General features: G+C 40.6%; 1 protein-coding gene across 1 annotated transcript in view; it reads left to right on the forward strand.

The window, feature by feature from the left end:
• The first annotated feature begins 3,869 nt into the window (after positions 1-3,869).
• fibcd1b (fibrinogen C domain containing 1b) overlaps positions 3,870-19,322 on the forward strand; it is a 126,118-nt gene continuing 110,665 nt past the window's right edge. Inside the window, exon 1 of the mRNA XM_085359928.1 lies at positions 3,870-3,941. Within this exon, the coding sequence (XP_085216054.1) occupies positions 3,870-3,941 (72 nt within the window). The remainder of the gene's footprint in view (positions 3,942-19,322) is intronic.

The raw sequence follows: 19,322 nt of genomic DNA on the forward strand, positions 1-19,322 counted from the left end.
CTCACTGAAATGGCAGCTCAGGTGCATTATAATCTTAGGACTTTCCAGCCCCTCTTGGGATCTCTCATCTCTGTCTTTAATCTCACGAAGCTCTCAGTTTGATCTCAGCTCAGAAAAAAAGAACTCTGATTGGTTTAGTTTTAGATTATTTTATTATATTTCAGATGCTTTATTTAGCAAGAGCAAATATGTTTGCATTTATATCTAATCTCACTGACCACTTAAACCACTTTTAACTACAATTCAGACTTTAACTATACATTAATACAGCACTACATTCTGTGCAATTCAAGGACTTTATTTACCTCATACCCATGGCCGATTTAGAATCACCAATTAGCCTAACATGCATTTCTTTACTTGGGGGAGAACATGCAAAGTTTAAACAGGCTCTGCCTAGATTTGAACCAGGAACTTTCTTAGTATGAGTTGACAGTGATAGCTCGTGCACCAACATGACTGCCCTATTTCAGGTCTCATATCTGTTTCAGGGGACCTTCTGACTACTGTAGCACATCTGTTGCCTTTGTGCACTATCTATGATCACTTCTATGTTTACTGTTTAACTCTTTGGAGGTTCCCCCATGAATGCTCAAAGACCAGCAGGTCCCTATGACTGCAGGAACTTGGGCAAATGTGGTGGGAAGACTGAAAAATCGTGTGACACCTCAAATTTTGTCATCACTTTCCCATAAAAAAAACACAGACGTGTGCCACGTCAAAGTCTCAAGATTCTTTAAAACCACCATTTTCTTGAAATCCATCTCAGTTTACAGTATATAGGTCAGTTTCGACCCAGGTCAGCTAGCCCCTGCACAACAGTGTCAAACTTTCAAATAGTTTTTGTGTATTTTGGGTCACTTTAGGAAAAGTCACCAAAATTAAGGCTAAAAGGATGACATTCAAGGTATTTTTAATCCTGCTAAATGTCAGGACAGGTCCAATTTGACCCAAACAATATGTAAAGGTTAACAATACCCTCAATTAACTGGTGGGTGTCAGATCTGCTAACAATGTACATTGTTTAGCAACGACTCATTATTCCCCTCAACCCATCCTCACTCCTCTGCCAGCAACTGCATCTTTATCACAGGGTTGAGTAATGTCACTCCTGCTTTGCCCCCTGCACTAATTATCAGATCTCTAATCATCAGTTTATCACACTTTCTTAAATGAGCAGAAACAAGGCCAGTATTGAGGCCCATCTTATTGACCGTATCGACTGCGTGGAAAAGAGAAGGGTGGTGGTGGTCTGAGGTGGGAAAAATGTTGAAGAGAAAATTGATTTTTAGGAACGTTCATCAATTCATAACTGGAGTTCAAATAGTAGAGCTATTATGTTAACCAGCTGAGCTTTCTTTTAATGGTGTTTTTTTTTTTTTTTTTTTTTTGTAAAAACTGCTTCCAAAAGAACCAAACGAGTCAAGTGCACATTTTTCCCTTATTATCATTTCCCCCCTTCATAGTGGCAATTCATATGATTTTCCTTTTATTTGGTTGCCGCTACATAGTCACTTTACTACAGGTGGGAATGAAAGGAAAAGGCTGAATGAAAGAATGGCACAACACAAAATATGCAAATGATTCCACACAGATTCATCGCATGACACAATTGGGCAATTAACAGCTAATCACGCTCTGTGTTCAGCTGACTGGTGTGTCAGTAGATACAGTGCATTTAGAACTATGGCAGACACCAGAGTCAGAAACAGAGATGGGAAAGTGCGCGTTTACAGACCTTGATACTTGTGCATTAGTGCCATATGCATGGAAAAACAGAGGATCAACTCTACCTTAGAAAATGTCAGTGGCGTGATTAAACTGCAAGCAAGACTAGTCAATAAATTCTTCAAATACAGAGAAATTTTTTTATACCGAGCTTTAAGTGGAAAAACTCAATTTTAAGATGAATGCACACTTTAGAAGTCAGCATTGTTCTGCAGAGATGCAAAGAGAAGGTGATATGGTGAGATGAGTCATCCATCACCAACTTCTCAGTGTGTGGGCGAATGCATGTCATGCACCAAGAGAATGCCCATGGACATAAAGGCTTGACCCCAGCAGCAAGAGGATCCAATGGCTCTGTGATGGTATGGGAGGAATTTTGCTGGCATCAGGAAGTGTCACTGCAAACCACTGCAAAGCTGTACCGAGTGGCCACCTTTATTCTGTGACAAAACATTTCTTCCCTCATGGGAGTAGCCTATTTGAGGATGACAGTACCCCCTTCCCTATGGCAAAAGTGTTCACTGAATGGTTTGAGTCACTGGCCGGAGCTGTGGAAGCTTTTGAACCAACAGCGCTTCTCATAACCATCATTGAAACTGTCCAAATCTCTTTGGATGAATTGAGTTCAATCTCTCAGGTCGAGTGCAGAGTCAGTACAGACGTGCATGCAAACTGTAGTGATGTCAACACCAAACTGAGACGCTGTATGTATGTTTTTCTTTTAATTTGCCACCCCTTTTTTAAAAACTGGCCTGGATTTTTATGTTTGGGATTTGATGTCCACTAAGCTTGAAACACAACACAAACTTGTGTTAATCCAGGAAAGGGCTCTAGTCGTCTGACTTCTGTGAAATAAATGAGGTAGTAGCTTCAGTTTAATATTCTGATTCATCTCCCTCTTTTTTTATATACCTCACTGAGGTTCTTCTGCCTTTAACTCCCAAAGAGCCCCCCCCCCCCCCCACACACACACACACACACACTTCTAACGGCTGTCACACCAATTAGAAATCCTAGGTAATCTTACGTCTAGTCATTAAAATCCAGTCAGACACTGGGTGCAATAATGTTCAAAGGGTGCTGTGACAATCTCTGAAATATGAAGCAACCTTTATTAGATTTCCACAAGGAGGATTCCATCAGCAATCTGTTCTCAGGATTGTGTTTAACCGCCTACAGTCTGTTGTCTCCACATTAGAAATATATATATATATAATCTATGATCTGCTTCTGTTTGGGTTGCAGCGGGATAGGAGGGTTTGCGCTGAGGTGGAAGTGAAGCAGTAGGCGGTGAGGCGGTGGCACATCTATCGAGGGCAGGGCGGTACTGGGGTGGAACGTTGCCCTGGAGCGCGCCGCACGTACCGAAGGGACGCGCTGATTGACAGTCGGAGGCACGGAGCGCCCCGTGCGGAGCTCGCAAGCGGAGCACGCTAATCTCACCGCAACACGTCTTGTCAACGGCATTGTGTGAAATTCCCAGATAGATCAGCCTGGCGCAGAAAAGAAAAAGAGCAAGAGTATCCGTCCAGCGGCTCCGTTATTGGAGGGTTTCTGGAGAAGTGGAAAGGACGCGGCGGCTCTGCAACTCTCTCCCCATCTTCTCTCTACCTGTTCAGTGATAAGTTGAAACAGTCTTGGCCAACCTGGCGCCTCAAAGTGTCCGGATAACGGGAGTGGGTGGACGCAAAGGTCAGAATGCACCAAGCAATCTGAGCGAACAAAGATTTTTGTCGATTTCTTTTTGTGGACTAAAAGGACTGCGCTTGGTGCTTGATCAAGATACATTTTTGGGGGGAGAGGTTGCTCTTTTTTAAAAAAAAAATGTTAAATGCAAAATAATCGCGTTTGTGAATCTGTTTTTAATTTCCAGGCGATTGTAATAGAAGAAAACTCTTTCTAATTGGAATATTGGATACAGAAGCAGGAAAGTCTGGAGGAATTTAGTCTAAGTTCCCTTGGTGCGTAATGTGTGCAAGTGCCACATAAGTACTTTTGCCTTGTCCGTTTTTCTACGTCCAGTACCCCCATTTTTCTTTCTCATGGAGTAGGCTGAATCGCAGGTAAAGACTTAAAAAGAGTGGGCTTATTCCCTGCCGCCCCGAAACACAGGCGGATTCGATGCGCCGATTCTTCGTGTGATGGTAAATGACCGATGGGGAATCATGAACAGCTCTTCTGAACTCGAAGATGGAACTCGGCATAAAAACCAGGTATGTTCCGCACATTCTCCACTCGATCTGTGGGCTTTTTTAAATTATTATTATTATTATTATTATTATTATTATTATTATTATTATTATTATTATGAGGAGTGGTGCATCTGCTTGCTGCAGTGTTACCACGCTGAATTTGGTGATGTGCCTCTCGGGCGAATCACTGCACTGTAGAGACAGAAGCTGCAGATGAGCTGTTATTCCCGACTCCCCGAGCTTTAGCACTTCTGTTCCTGTCATAATGTTTCAACCCACCCGCGGATCACACGGTCCCCACGGCTACTTTTTATTTATTTTTTTATTTTAATGTGTCACAGCGCGCGAACGTGTTAGTTAGCCCTACTTAGAAATACATTAATTAAGGGGAATAGGTGAAAATCACTGCAGGAGATAATTGCGCATCTCGGCTGCATCCTCACCACATATTGTCAGATTACTTCGGGCTGCAAGCTGCTCGCTTGTCTGAAAATCCCGTTTGTCTTGTTGAAAATGCCGAAACTTGGCGCACAGACATCCTCCCGACAGTCTTGAGTTCAGCCTGTCTCCCGCTCGGGTGAACTGGGACAGGGTCGGACGTGTATGGTGTTGCATGCACGAAAGGCTTACTTTGGGGAATAGTCAATGTGTTTTCACAAGGTCAGTAGAGGGTTATTGACAGCCAATGAGAGAGAGAAAGAGACAGAGAGAGGAGGCGAGAGAGAGAAAGGTCTCCTCGGGAACAAGGGATCGGATTTCGGGGCACTGATGCAGCTTGTGGCCTTTGCAAAACACACAGAAAGGAGAAAACACACGTTTTCCTTTCCTTGTTTCTAAAAATGTAGATGGCTTTTAATAAGAAATGTGAAAGTGCTGAAAAGTTCCTCAGAGAAATCTGAGACAGTAAGAGCAAATCTGACGTGAGCCTGCAGTTTGGCGACCTTTCCATTGCTGACGCACCTTTGATTTGTTTCAAAGGAAATCAGCTCACATAAATCGCACAATAGATTTTTTTTAAAATATACGACAACATTATTATCCCAGTGAGACTAATCAATAATATGTGTTTTTAGAATGTTTTTGTTTTGTTTTTTGTACTGTGAATTGCGAATGGTGCCATTCCAATTGTTAGAAAGACGCTCGACTTTGGCACATTTCTAATACTGCTTAGGTGTTGGATGTGTGGCTTGCTGCTCTCCTGTAGATTTCAGGGCTCAGTCAGAGTCACTTGCATGGTGGCACTGTGGGCCTGTGTTTGAGTCTTGCTGCATGAGTATGGACTGATACCGAGATGAGTTTAATGTGTTGTATGTTACAGCTGGCAGATCTTCATGTAACCTGCTTATAAGTGAAGTCGAGGCCAGCGTTTTATTGCCTACAAGCTCCCCTGTCTATTTTATAAGCACTTAAAGGTCACGTGAACACCAGATAGCCTGCCCTGGGTTTTAATGTGTTGAGTGTGTGTGTGTGTGTGTTCTGCAATGCTAGCCTCTCTGTGTCTGATCAGTAAACTAAACTGAGGTTGGGGGGGGGGGGGGGTGTTGTTGATGAATGAATGAAAAGTGAAGAGTCATGTTTAGATTTAAAAAAGAAAAATCTGAATGACTCTAATATTGTGAAAAAGCCGAATGTTATCCATAACTTCAACACTGGGTGAGAGGAGATGTTGTGGGAAATAAGAATGCCTAATGCTCCAATCTGTCCCACTCCTCTCTACATCAATCTGTCTCTTTCTTCGGCACTTGTTATGTTACTATCACACACAGGCAGACATAGCCATTCTCTCTGCCACCCCCACCCCATCCCTCTTTTTCTGTCAGCCAGTCTCTCCCTGCAATCTTTAGCAGTAATACCAATCTTTTATCTCCAGTCTCGTGCTATTGACACAGTCATTTCAGACCCAGTGGGGAGGGATCAGGTAATAGAGATCTCTTGCGGTCTCTGTTTGTCTTGATATTACAAAACATCGCCTGGTATTTGTCTGGTAACTCTGCATATTTGAGTCGTTGCTGTAGGTGGGCTGTCATCTGTGCCCTTTTGTAACAGATGGGTGCCATTTAGAGTAAAGCGGAGATTCAAGTGCGACTTAAAAACCGGCTTTGAAATCTTCGCCAGATACAAAGCAACTGTGTGACTGTGGCCACATGGTTGGATGTGCTATTAACTTGGGAGAATTTCGAGCGAGCACAATAGCGGAGCATTCATATTAGGCTTTTTTGATGAAAAAAGTCAGAGCTGAGAAAAGTCAAGGCAACAGTCACCTCAAGGTGCTTTATATTGTAAAGTAGACCCTAAAATAATACACACAAAGAAAGACCCAACAATCATATGCACCCCCATGAGCAAGCACGTTGGCAACAGTGGGAAGGAAAAACTCCCTTTCTATATCAGATTTATAGATTTGTATATTAGTTACTGTGATGTGATTCTTATAGCAGGTTAAGGGGCATTTTCTTTTTAAATTTCATAGTGTGATATAAGTGCATACACATGTGCTAACACCTATGGTATATATAAATGTACTGCACATAGGATATGTCTGTATATTTCTCATCTTTACCACACATGATGCAGAAACACGCACACAGTACAGCTTTAAAGGGAGATAAGCCCAGTGGGGTTGCCCACTTGGGCTGGAGATAATCAATAACATTCTCTAAACTTTCCAAAGCATTGAGGAAAAAAACCTTTTTGTTTATGACTAGAAAACCATGGAATATATCTGACAGTTTGTCAGCTCTTACACCCTAAGCTTCACTTTAGAACCACAACCAACACAAACTGATCAAAGTCAAGAAATGGAATCAATGAGTCAGCAAAGCGTGTAACAATAGTTAGGAAGTCTATCTATCTCCAAAACATCATGAAGGAAAGCTATATGAAGGAGGATGATGTGCAACACATACATGCAAAGATATGTGCACACACACACTATGTTTATCACACACAAGTATCAAAAACAGACTCAGCAGCAACCCATATCACAAATTATGTCGACACCTCTGCTGGTATTTATCAAACTGCACTAACTCACTTAATTAGATGTTGTACCCACACGCAACTGTGGCACAAGAGTCAGGCTCTGTAGCACTTCATGCACACACTGATTTACGCCTACAGCAATAGTGGAAATTTTTTTATTTCTAAGTAACTGTGTGATTATTTTATTTCCGTCCTGTACATTAAACTGAAGTGCCCTGAAGTGAGTGCAATCACTAAGTAATCTTGCTCATGTACTAATGGAATATGTATCATATGTATTTTTTAAGCACCTTAACCTCAGTTTTTAATGGAAGGGAAACGTGCAATATCTTCTGGTCAATGGGAGGGGGTGTGCCAATCAACAGTAGTCTCATCCTTGATATTGCTCAGTAGCATTCAAACATAATGAAGAAGTTCCAAAGTGCCTTTAGATTTCTGGATAACAGCACAACACGATTGCAGAGTGGCTACTCCATGATAATAACGACAAGCAGCTGTTAAGAGGCAACTGATGGTAATCTTGATATCTGCAATCACAAAGCACGCTTCTTTGCAGCTCTGAATCGTTCAGGTCCCGATTTATAGCGTTCATGTGACGAGTTCAAAACAGTAATGTGCGTACAACTGAGAAGCCATTTACACTCGACAAACAAACACATGAAATTGCCATGATCACTGTACAAAAATGGTAATTATTCTTTTTTTCCATATAAAGAATGCGTGAAATGGCAGCAAAACCTTTCCCACATAGCGATCAATACAGAGAATTATTAATCTCCTCTTCTCTGTACAGCCTTTTAAACCAAAAGCCATAATTAGTGAAAAAGAGTGAAAATATAGATGAGTGCAGCCTGTAAAAAGTCAGCTACTTCCCAAAGGATTTGGTAAAGACCAAAAACATGACTAAAAGAGAGTCGTGGCTGTACTTACATTCCCCGCTGCTAATTAATGATCAAATTAAAACTGCTGGCATGCCCACAGTTAGCATACTAGCTAGGATGATAGCTAGGATATGCAAAGATTTAACATTTATTAACTGTAACAGAAAGAATTTGCAGTTGTCATCATAGTTTAAACTTTTACTCGCTACGGCTTATTTGTGTTTAATAGGGCAGCATTTGCGATTGGAAAATTGCGGCCTTTCATATCGTGACTTTGATTAATTGTTCGGCCCTAATAACAACGCTACACTGGAAGCAGACACATGTGAAGTATATGTTCTATACAGCCATGCCATGATACTTTAATCATCAGCATAACAGTATGTTGAGGGCTGAAGATTGTAAATGCGTGCCGTCTCCGTGACAGATGTGGGCTTGCTGCTTCTGTGGGTACCCTTGTCGAAATAATGAACCTGCTGAGCTGGCCAGAGGTATAGGAGGCCATGTGGACTGGAGCAAAACAGAGCAGAGAGACTTCCCTGGATCACTGGGCCTGTGATTTCCCTGTGGGGGGTCTTGCTGTGGCAGGACTACAGCTCTAACAACCTCGGCCTTGGTCTCCCCTGCCTTGCTCTGGCTTGGCATCGAGGAAGCACCTGACACCAAAGGGCTTCGTGTATTTGTCACATCACCGATACGGATACAATAATAGCTACACATTCTGCTTTCAGTCAACTTCAGCGCATCAATTACAATGATAATGTGGAAGTTGCTTTCTCTGTCTTTACATGTGGGCGCTTTTGTCTGTACTGTAAACATCTCAAATTAGGCTGTGTTAAGAACTGTACAGTACATGAAAGTACTTATAGTTTGACATTTTCATGCGAGGGTCTATGCATGTTTCTCTTGTGTGATGACTTACTTTTATCAATCCTTTCAAACTTAGTTGGGGGAGGGGGACAGAATAGATATAGTAACTCTATTTATCAAGAAGAAAACAAAAACAGTCCCTCGGTGTCACTGATTTCACTTTGCTCTTCATAGCAACATCCCCTATAAACTGGCGCGTGTACTATAATGAATTTCAAAGCCTTAATTTTTTGCTGTTTCTCATCTTCCTGTGGGTACGTCTCTTCTCACACAAATGCTTTTCTAATTGCCTCTCTCTGTTTTTATTCTTTGTATCGGTGCAATATCAGCTTCCTTCCAGCTATAAACACATCCATGCGCTATAGATGCTTTCCATTGTTTTAGTATTGTTGAATTGTGGGTTCAAAGCCTAAGTGGTTCACAGGAGTGTAGGACTATTGTTAGAATGAAGGTATGAATGTGTGAGAGGACCCTGTGTGTTGGTGGATCAAAGAGGTAATGAGCCATTACTGTCAAGTTGTTATATAAGTGAAGAGTGCTTTCTCATAGAAAGTGATTGAGTGTCGTAATGGAGCGGCATGCAGTTTTGTTTAGGTTTCCGACACAGACAGAGCCATTTTGTGTAGCATCCCAGCACACTCCATGGTTACAGCAATAGAAATGGTCACTGTTCAGCTGCAAAATACTGAAGGGTCATAATGAGCAATGAGGCCAGAGGTGGCCAAAATATTGGTTACCAAATTGCTATGGAAATAAAAAGCAGATGCATGTTGTTTTTTTATATTTTTTTAATATTTCCAACTTTTTTAGTTACAAAATGGTTGTAAACAGATAGTCTTAATATGTTGAGTTGTTTTTTTTAATTGAATAAAAAAAAATATTTATGTATGTATTTCAATGTAGAATGTTGGTGGTTCAGTCCCTGAAGAACCAGAATCCAATCCAATCTGAACCCCGAGCTGATCCTGATGCGTTCATCGGACTCTGAATGTGTGTCCGAATACTGGATAGGAAGTACTTATGCAGATGAGACATATTGTATAAAGCCACTTAAGCGCTTAAGTACTCAAATGGCACTATATAAGAACCACTCCCATATTTGGAGTTTTCAAAATCCAATACATAGGCTGTATTTTTTCAAAATATTGGTTTATGTGTAGGGATGGGTATCGTTTAGGTTTTATCCGATACCGGTGCCAAACCGGTACTTTTCAAACGGTGCCGGTGCTTAAACGGTGCTCAAACCAGTGCTCAAACCGGTGCTTAAAGAATGGAGAACACAAAATTGGTCCAAAAACCTCTCATGTTCAGCTGTTTTTTTGTAAAAAGATAACAATGTTAGCCTTTTCTGCAGCTATAGGGGATTTATGGCATCACTCTGGGCTGGAAGCAGTGCTTAAACAATGGAAAAAACACAAACTTTGTCCAAAAACCTCTCATGTTTAGCTGTTTTCCACTTTTTCTTTGGTCATTTTAGCCTTTTTGGCCAGGGTGAAGGGAGTATCTGCCATCAAACAAGAAGACAGCCGCATGTAACTATGATGATGTTTGCTAGTTCACCTTACATGCATTAATGTAATAACGTGGTTAGCCTACTCAACGTAAATTACACACAAACAACATTAAGCTACTCACGCAGAGAAGAACGGCTGCTGCTGCCATCATCATCCGTCATCATTTCTGCTACACTGGCAGGGCTAGGGGCCAGGACTCTCTTCGGGTTTTTGGGGGATGTTGCTAACTCCGGGTCCGATAACAGGCACCACACCCGCAGTAGATGTGCTCGGTGTGAGGTCTCGCAGCAAGCTATCAAATACGCGCATTTTTCAGCTTTTAAAAAAACGCTATGCGTCGCCAGGTGTTTCATCAGATTCGAGGTGTTACCTCTTTGCACAGTATCACAGTATCAGCTTAAAGCACTTGTTGCAGGCTGCTGAGTTTGCATATTTTGCTGTCAAGTACAGCCAGACTTTTGACCGCTTGGCCTTGGGCGTTTTTAATCTGTAGCTCTGCTCTAAAAGAACGTACGTACCTGGACCCGCCTACTATACTCAGAAACGTAAAATGATTGGCTAGAATCTAAAGTGTATCACAGCTCAGGAAAAAAAAAGCACCTAAATAAAGCACCAAAATGTGCGCTGCTTTTCGGTCTGGTTACTACCGTTTATGTCAGAACCGGTGCCATCATGGCACCGGACACCGGTACCCATCCCTAGTTATGTGTATTAAGTTCTTACAATAATGACATAAAGATCATCTTTTTTTGTTGTCATGACAAGTCGTATATCACTCATGTCTTATAGTCTGCTAGCATTAGCTTGTTGTTATTTTTGTGGTGTTGAAAACAGAGAAGTTGCAGAGCGCCTTCTGATGGATAACTGTGTAATTAATTTTCAATTTTCCACTGTTGTAAATGCCAGTACCAATATACTGACAAATAGATAATACACAAATACAACCCTATGGTTAAATTGTAATTTGGCTAGTTCATGGTAGGATTAAGATTATGAGTCTGTCTCATGATTGTGTTTAATGTTCTCATGTTTCCTACTCTTTTTATAAGTATTTCTGTCATCTTTTGTTCTAATACGACGTTTTTGTAAACAAACTGCTTGTTGGTAAAAAGTCCAGGAGGGGCATCTAGGCGATATTCAAAAAGGACATAAAACAGGTCACATCTGGAATGCCTGCACCATTTTTCAAACAAGACTACAGATCCACAATATTGGTGAGCTAGTGGATATTCAGAATAGAAATGCATGCTGGGATGCGTAGCTCTATGAAGATAGGCCTTTGCTCATCTGAAGGTTAAACATGGGAACTGCTTTCCTGTGTGCTTTTCACCCCTTATTTCTATATTTTTTCTCACTTTCTCAGTGTATATATTTCTTATTCACATGAATGTGCAGACTTTCAGATCTCTAGTGCTGCAAGCTGGCCAACGAGGCCTTCGGAGAAAAAAGAGCCATTATCCAGGAAGGACAGGAACACAAATGAAAACAGAATTTGATGAAGAAGAATGAAAACAAGACCTAGAGTAAAGAAACAAAAGAGTAACCCAAAGTGGAGTAAAAATGACACAGGAGGGTTGGAGCGAATGAATCATAGACAGTCCCAGATCAGTGTTGCGCAGACAGCGGGCTAGCTGGGGGCACATGTACCTTTGCAAGATGACGCAGATATATTCCAGCTGCTCAAAATCCCACGTACCATCAACAAAGGGTTGTTATCAGATATACCACACATTGCTTTTGGGGAGGGAACGCAGTCTTTTTCCACACAGTCAACTCTTGGATCAGTTACAAGGCTCATTGCAGATGCCCCAAAGCATCACCAAGGGCTCACTCGCATTCAGGAAAACAGCTGTAATAGGGAATAACTGTACCTAATTGATTCATGGTTCTGGTGATTATGTTGATTTTGTGCACTACATACGCTTTGGGTCAAGTGTGTATGCCCGAAGGTGCACGTGACTCAGTGTACTTGCATGTCCTTAAATGTGTGTGGGCAAACACAACGTGTGTACATGATGATGATGATGGTGGTGGCCTGTTGTATGTTTTTGAACAGTTGTGAGAAAAAGTAAATGCGAGCATTAAGAAAGAGGCCAAGGTTACTCTCTACCAGCCAGAGCACGTATTGACAGACCTGTCAACAAGCTGACCTGATGGGTAGGGTTTTACAGTAGAAGAGCTAAGAGTCCAGGAAAAGACTTGGGGGGAGAGGAAAGCAGGCAGGGAAGGACATGAAAAGTACATCTGTTGGACCTTTGCTGGTCCTGCAGCATATGTTGCAAAAAAAGTCATGAAGATTAAAAAAGGAACACTTTAAAGGAAAGAAAATGTTTTATTTTATTCCAAGAGACTATAATATCACTAATATGCAGCTGATCATTCACCTCCCTGCTAATTCAGCATTAAAAATGCATTGGAAATCACCTGTGAGAGGCAGCAGAGCGAGGCAGATGAGAGGTGTGTGGAGATGGGAGGAAAAGAGTGGGCTAGATGTGAAACGAGCGGTGGGGTGAGGGATGAGAGCGATGCAGCGTGTGCATGTATTACAGAGTTCAGTCATCGCAGAGGACAACTAGCCGGGCTCGTTTCCCTGACAGATTGGACCCTATCTTTATATCTGCAGTGAGAAATGTCCAATTTCCTCCTGGCGATTTCAATGTAAGAGTTAAAGAGCTCTGTTCATGTCACGCTAGCGTCTTGATAAAATAGAGATGTGAGATTAGGATCCTTCTTTTAAGCGAACATACATCGCTCCACAACCCACACGCCATCAGACTGTTTAACTCCTCTCTGGAGGGGAGAGGGAGAGGAAACAGGAGGACAAAGGAGGGGGGAACAACTAAGCTGCAGTGCCTCTGCACCTCACTGTACAATACCTTGTGCAATACTTTTTGTAAATAGTCAACAGTGCAATAGACTCAATACTTGAAATGTGCAATTCACTTGTATTTTTATTTTTTATTCCTATTTATTCTATTTATCCCCTTTGTATATTTTATTTATATTTGTCTCTGTATTTATATATGTGTGTGTGTGTGTGTGTGTGTGTGTGTGTGTGTGTGTGTGTGTGTGTGTGTGTGTGTGTGTGTGTGTGTGTGTATATATATATATATAACAGTTCTGTAACTGTAACTTCGGTCGTTGCTGTGCTTTTTTTGGAAGTCGAATTTCCCAGAGGAACCCACCCGAGGGATTAATAAAGTTCTATCTTATCTTATCTTATAATGGGCTTTTTTTTGTCTTGATGCTCCCTCATCATTAATCAACTATTAAATATCATCACACATGGAAGCACACAAAACAAGTCACCTACGCATTTTTCCTTTCTGATGCATCAAACTAAAAATGAAGCCTGAACAGTGAATTAATTGAGCGAATTCATTTGAAAATCTAGTAAATAATTTATGATATACAGGGAAGTTTAATCAAGAAATCCATCTGCTGGCCACTGGACCTGGAGCAGAAAAAGCATAGGAGAGCAGGGGGTAAGAGGATGATAATGCAGTCTTAACATAAACTAAGCTGAATATGGAGAATGCCTCGGAGCAAGCCACAGCTGATTTTTAAAATAGTAATGCTAAAGAGTGTCATCTGTTCCTGTGCTTGTGTACTGGGGGCCTCTTTTTACTGCCAGAGCACACGTGATCGAGATACTTTGCTCTCTCTCGTGCAGCCATCTCTCCAAAATCACATTATTGGTTCTTCTCTGAGCCAAGTAAAGGCAATTCCACAGCAAACCAGCTTCATATATTTACCTGCTGATGACTTGCTTAAGCTAACGGAGGAAACATAATAGCGTCATTATGGGCCATGCGCCATCAGATGTCTCAAGGTTAATAGCAGCATTAATTGACAACAAGGATGGAGGCTAAGAAAACCTTGTTCTAATTAGGTAGTATTCTTGACTTATGAATTGGCTTGGAAATGTAATTCCTTATCCATTCAGTTAAATGTGTCAGAAAAAACACACTCAGTGGATGGTTAATAGCCACCGACTTTTTTTTTTTTTTTTAGTTTCAAGGACCGGCTTTTACAAGATAATAAGAAATGAGAATTAATTAGATCCTGCACCAAACCAAGCCCAATCCCTTCCTTTAAAATGTACATCACATTTTCTGCAAGGATGGCACTGACCGCAAGCAGTAAAGCATCTTTGGTATCAGTCATTAATAGTAGAAGAGTTCCCGCTAACTATATTTTAAGTCAGTTATGTTTTACGTTTGTGATTAGTAGGATATGAAGAAAACACCAAGAGAGAGGTTAGGTGAGTGATATGAGTATCCCAAAAGGTATTGGAAGTGAGAACAGTTTTAGGAGAGGAATAAAAAATAAATAAATAAAATAGATTTGATCCATGAAATCTATCCAGGACTAATCAGACACAGAGGGAGGCAGGGGGGTATGCAGAAATGTATTTATTGCAGCTATCCAATTAAACAGTTATGACAAACTCATGGCTAATGTATTAACAGACTTATCCACTAACATCCATTATTTATTCATCATCAAAAATTCAATCTGGCAGACTGTGTGCCATTATTCAGATGTGCTGGGGGAAAGTGGCACATTTGAATAAATGAGGATTGTAGGCCTCACTCCCATGGCTTGTTGTTATTCCAAAACCCTCCTTTTAAGTGATTCAAACATTAAATCTGTCAAAAAAAATGTAGGAGAATGATTGTTGTTGCGTTTTGTTTTTTTTAAAAATCCCTCCCTAGCCCACATAGCTGGATTTACTATATCTTTGGGAAGAAACATATTATTGTTCTCAGCCCATTTAAAAAAAAATCACACAGACACAGAGCTGCTGAAATGGGCTTTGTCATACATCATCTACCTTGCATTTTTTTAATCACCAAAAAGAAAACCATTATGCTTTATGTCAACTTACATCTCATTTCAGAGCAGTTTTTGAGCCCCTCGTATGGCTTCACTAGACAAGAGCATAATTATTATATGTGGTTTGTCTTGTCTCCTTTGGTGAAATTCTGCACGTCTCTGCAATACTATATCCTGAATGTGATTGGATATGGAAATGTTGAGTACTGCAGACCACTCGTTCTGCTGATGCTGTGGAATTTGGCATCAACAGAACGACATATTCCTCAGAGAAACAAACACTCACTCATGCAGACACCTACTGTGCATGAAACCGGACACACAGACTCTTTAGTAATGCAAAACATTACAGGAAAACCAGCTACAGTAAAATGTACACATCTAAAGCTCGGTAGCTAAAGCAGCTCGTGAATGGACACAAATATCCAGGAAACAGCAGATAATAGGCATAGCATTCTACAATATTCCTAATACTCAATATCACATGCAATACATTTTGACATGGAGTCTGTAGTCCGTAATAAGCTTGTAATGTTAATGCTTAGCATGGACCAGCAAGTTCATCTTGGACTGACTCACTTTGGTTGATCTGGCTTCACTGAGCCTAGCATTAGGTGCTCTGAATAACTAACATCACAGAGCAGGCTGTGTTAGATTTAGATTTACCTATTCAGCAAAAACCATTTTCATGTGAAAGAGGTAGAAGTACATAATTGCAAACTCCATTATGATAATTATGAACAAAGCACCGGGAAAATGGTGTTATAGTTACACACAAATTATGATTTGACATTTAAAATCTGATCTGCAAATATTTCCGATGGTCTTCCTGTCAGTCCTGTGGGAATGATGACTGTAATTTAATCAGTAGTGAGCTGCTGGTCTGATCCTCTGAAGTTAACCCGGTCGAGAATAGCGCTGGGATGACCTTGGTGATCCAACCTGGTTAAAGTGAGACATCTGTGTGGCAAAGGTAAACACGAGTTAAGCTGATAGTTTGCTGATAATCTTCTCTGTGTGTAAAGTTTACCATGTTACCTTTACCTTTACCTTGGTAACACAGTAGTAAAGGAAAGTACCACTTTTATGAGCTTTCATGAGCAAATATCTGCAGACTGACTCTGCACATATTTGCTCATAACCTTGGTCATATGGGATGAACTGTTGAGATCTCACCATAAATGTTACAGTTTGTCTTTGAGAAACCATGACTTCATAAAAATTAATTCAACTCTATGATGCATAAAAACAACCAGCTGGGCAGAGGTTTTGTATTTTCTTGTTGTGTGAAAGGCAAGCAGTGTCCTTTACTGGCATTTTGTCTGACTTGGCTCTCACAGTGTGTATTGGCGTAGACTTGATAGCCACCTGTAGAATAATTGCAATCTAATACAACATCCATACAGGAAATAGTATAAATAGTTTTCAGGCTTTTAATGTTAGTGTTTTGTTTAAATTGTGCCCGAGGGGATTTTATTATTCTCTGCTGAAACTGATGTCTTAGTTTTGTTATTCTGCTGGAGTGCTTGTTATTTTATCCAAGGACTTAGAAGATGTATGGCCCAAACACTGCAGCATTCAGTCCCTGACTATCAAACAGTTCAAAACAGAATCTTAAGACTATCTTTGCATTCTCTCTGAGCATTATCTGCCCTCTATATCCCCCTATCCTTGTGTTTTTAGTATTATTTAATTTCATTCATCTATTTTTGTGTCTCATGGATGGCATGTAAAAGCACAATTTAAAATCTATACACTTGTAAAAGTTTCTTTTTACTTTCATCTTGACCTTGCTTTAGTAATCTTAAATTGACATTTTCCAGACAAGCTGTCAGATTATCAGGTACAAGTGCTTCCAGTCTAGGTTTGTGTGATATTGTAAAAGCCTTTAGAAAGTCTGTCAGCACAGCAGTGTCTCAGCCATTTGTCTGCCACCTTTATTTAAAGTTTCCTTACAGAATCACTAATGAATTAAGTTTACACGCGACGGAACTGGACTGGATCTGTGACAGCCCTCTGTCTTGGTCAGGGCATGATGTGTTACGGCTGTTTGTTCATTTGTGTTGTCTGGTAGGCAGAGTTAATCAGTACAACAGGAAACACCTGGCCAGTCTTCCCAGAGCATTTAAGAGCTTGGTGTCTCAGCTTTTGCTCCATCTCTCCATTCACCCAACACCATATTATTTGTTTTGTGGGCTTTGGCCTGGTTGTTTAAGGTTATCACAACATCCAAAGCCATATATATTTAACATTCAATCACCCATCCAACTAGTGTTACGATGAAAACGCTGATTAGCACACCTCATGAAACACGATGTTTGTCTACTTTATTTGGTTAATAAAAAGGTAAATTTTGGTTTAAGTCATTTCTCTCCTATTATTTGTCATGGCACTTGACTAACTGTGACAAATTTGGGGGCTCGTCCAGGATTTGAACCTGGGACCTCTGAACTGGTGGCATCATGTTATTGGTTGGGCGGCTTTTGGCCTGGTTGCTTTAGGTTTTACACTAAACAACACATACCTAACATTCATCCGCCAACATTTTTGGAGAGGCTCCAGGTTCAAATCCCAGATGAGCCCCCAAATTTGTCACAGTACAACTAAAGGGCCATGACAAATAATGGAAAAGACACTACTTGCACCAGAATTTAACAATGTATTAACCACATTTAATAGAAAACTATAGTACTCCATGAGGTGTGCTGATGTGTTTTATCAGTTGATAAAATGAAATGAAAGCCAAAGCAAACAAATACCATGGAGATGGGTGAATGGAGAGAAGGAGCAGGAGCTGAGACACCCAGCTCTTAAATGCTCCAGGGAAGCCGGCTAAACTTTTCTGTCACATATCTAACAGAAAAGTTTGAAGTCTGGTGTTTTTATAAAAGATGTAGGGTTTGGAGAAAAAGCAGCGAAAAGTAAAGAATAAAACTGAGAGTCTATTTCTTTTTTTGACAACCCTTAATTTGCGACTAGACTGTAGCATAATTGTCATATAATCACAGACAAGTCTTGAAAATTGTTCTTTAGCTAACAGTGTCTTTCTTTAATTCCCACCATACTTTGAACTTATTTTCTCTCTCGCACAGCCTCTCTCACTTGGGGAATGAAATCTGGCAGCCCCCTCACAGGCTCCTATAATGTGCTAACATAAGAAATCAATCAGACTCACACTATTTCTACAGCCACTCAGCTCACATTGATTTATTGCATGTGTTGAAGATGCAGAGAGAAACTCTTTAGCACTATGGGGCAGGGTGGTCAAGAGGAATGGATGTAGGAGAGGAGGATGAAGGAATGACAAGTTTAGGAGAAGAGATGGTGGGGGGATTTGGGGTCACTAACCTTTGTTCTGACAGACTGACTTTTAACTCCAGGGTTAAGGTACTGCCTTCATCAGCTGAAGAGAAAGTGATGATTGTGTATTTTCTATTTTAGGTGGCTGTGGTGTTATTGCTGTGGGGATTTCTGTTACGTGGGGTATAACAGTTGCTTGTCAGCTTGTAGTGAGACGTGTCAGGGGTCACAAAGCTGCAGTGGCTTAGATATCTTCCATATATTATCAATAAATGAACCTGAGAAACTTATAGAACAATGTTCCTGACTTCCCTGTCTAATGGAAGAATTCTGCCCTAATAGCATTTGTTTCTAATCCACTTAACAATTTAACTTGATTCAAGTCTTGGCATCGAGTGTGTGTCATTGATGCATGAGCATCACTGGGAAAATGTGATAAAAAATGACTCCTATCTTTGAAACAAAATTATTACTGTAATAAAATCATAATCTTTACCTAATATACTTTGCAATGGCTTTTTGACTGTTGTCACTGATCTGAGGAAAATTCAGTTTTGACATTTTTAAGCTCAAAACAAATTATTTTGCCATTACTAAAAAAATTATGACTCATGCAGGTGAAGGGGAGGGAATACCTCACCAGTAAGTTATATACACCTCCCGAGTGGAAGGCTTGTTTATCTGTTTTGTGAAAGATGACTGTCTTAGGGAGAGACAGAGTAAGTAAGAGCTTAACAGCAGCTTGGTATATTTATATCATGAGCATACACTTAGAGACACCAAAGGGAGTTGATGGAGATGACGAGTGAAGTGGATTACTGAGATAGGATGGCACTATGGGGAGAATGAAATCGTATGTTTATATTAGGCTTTCATGAAACACATAAGCAGGAAAACACACGTCATTTGTGGCCATATGCAGCTCCGCTGAGTGGCTGTAGGCGTCTCTCTGCTGGGGCTGCGAGGCCGATGGAAGGGGTTAAAGAGAAGATTAAAGTGATAATGTACATCTCTAA

This window comes from Diplotaxodon limnothrissa, linkage group LG7 (assembly GCF_057381915.1).
Source record: "Diplotaxodon limnothrissa isolate DT_005_m linkage group LG7, D_limnothrissa_male_GT1.1, whole genome shotgun sequence".
Classification (NCBI taxonomy): domain Eukaryota; kingdom Metazoa; phylum Chordata; class Actinopteri; order Cichliformes; family Cichlidae; genus Diplotaxodon; species Diplotaxodon limnothrissa.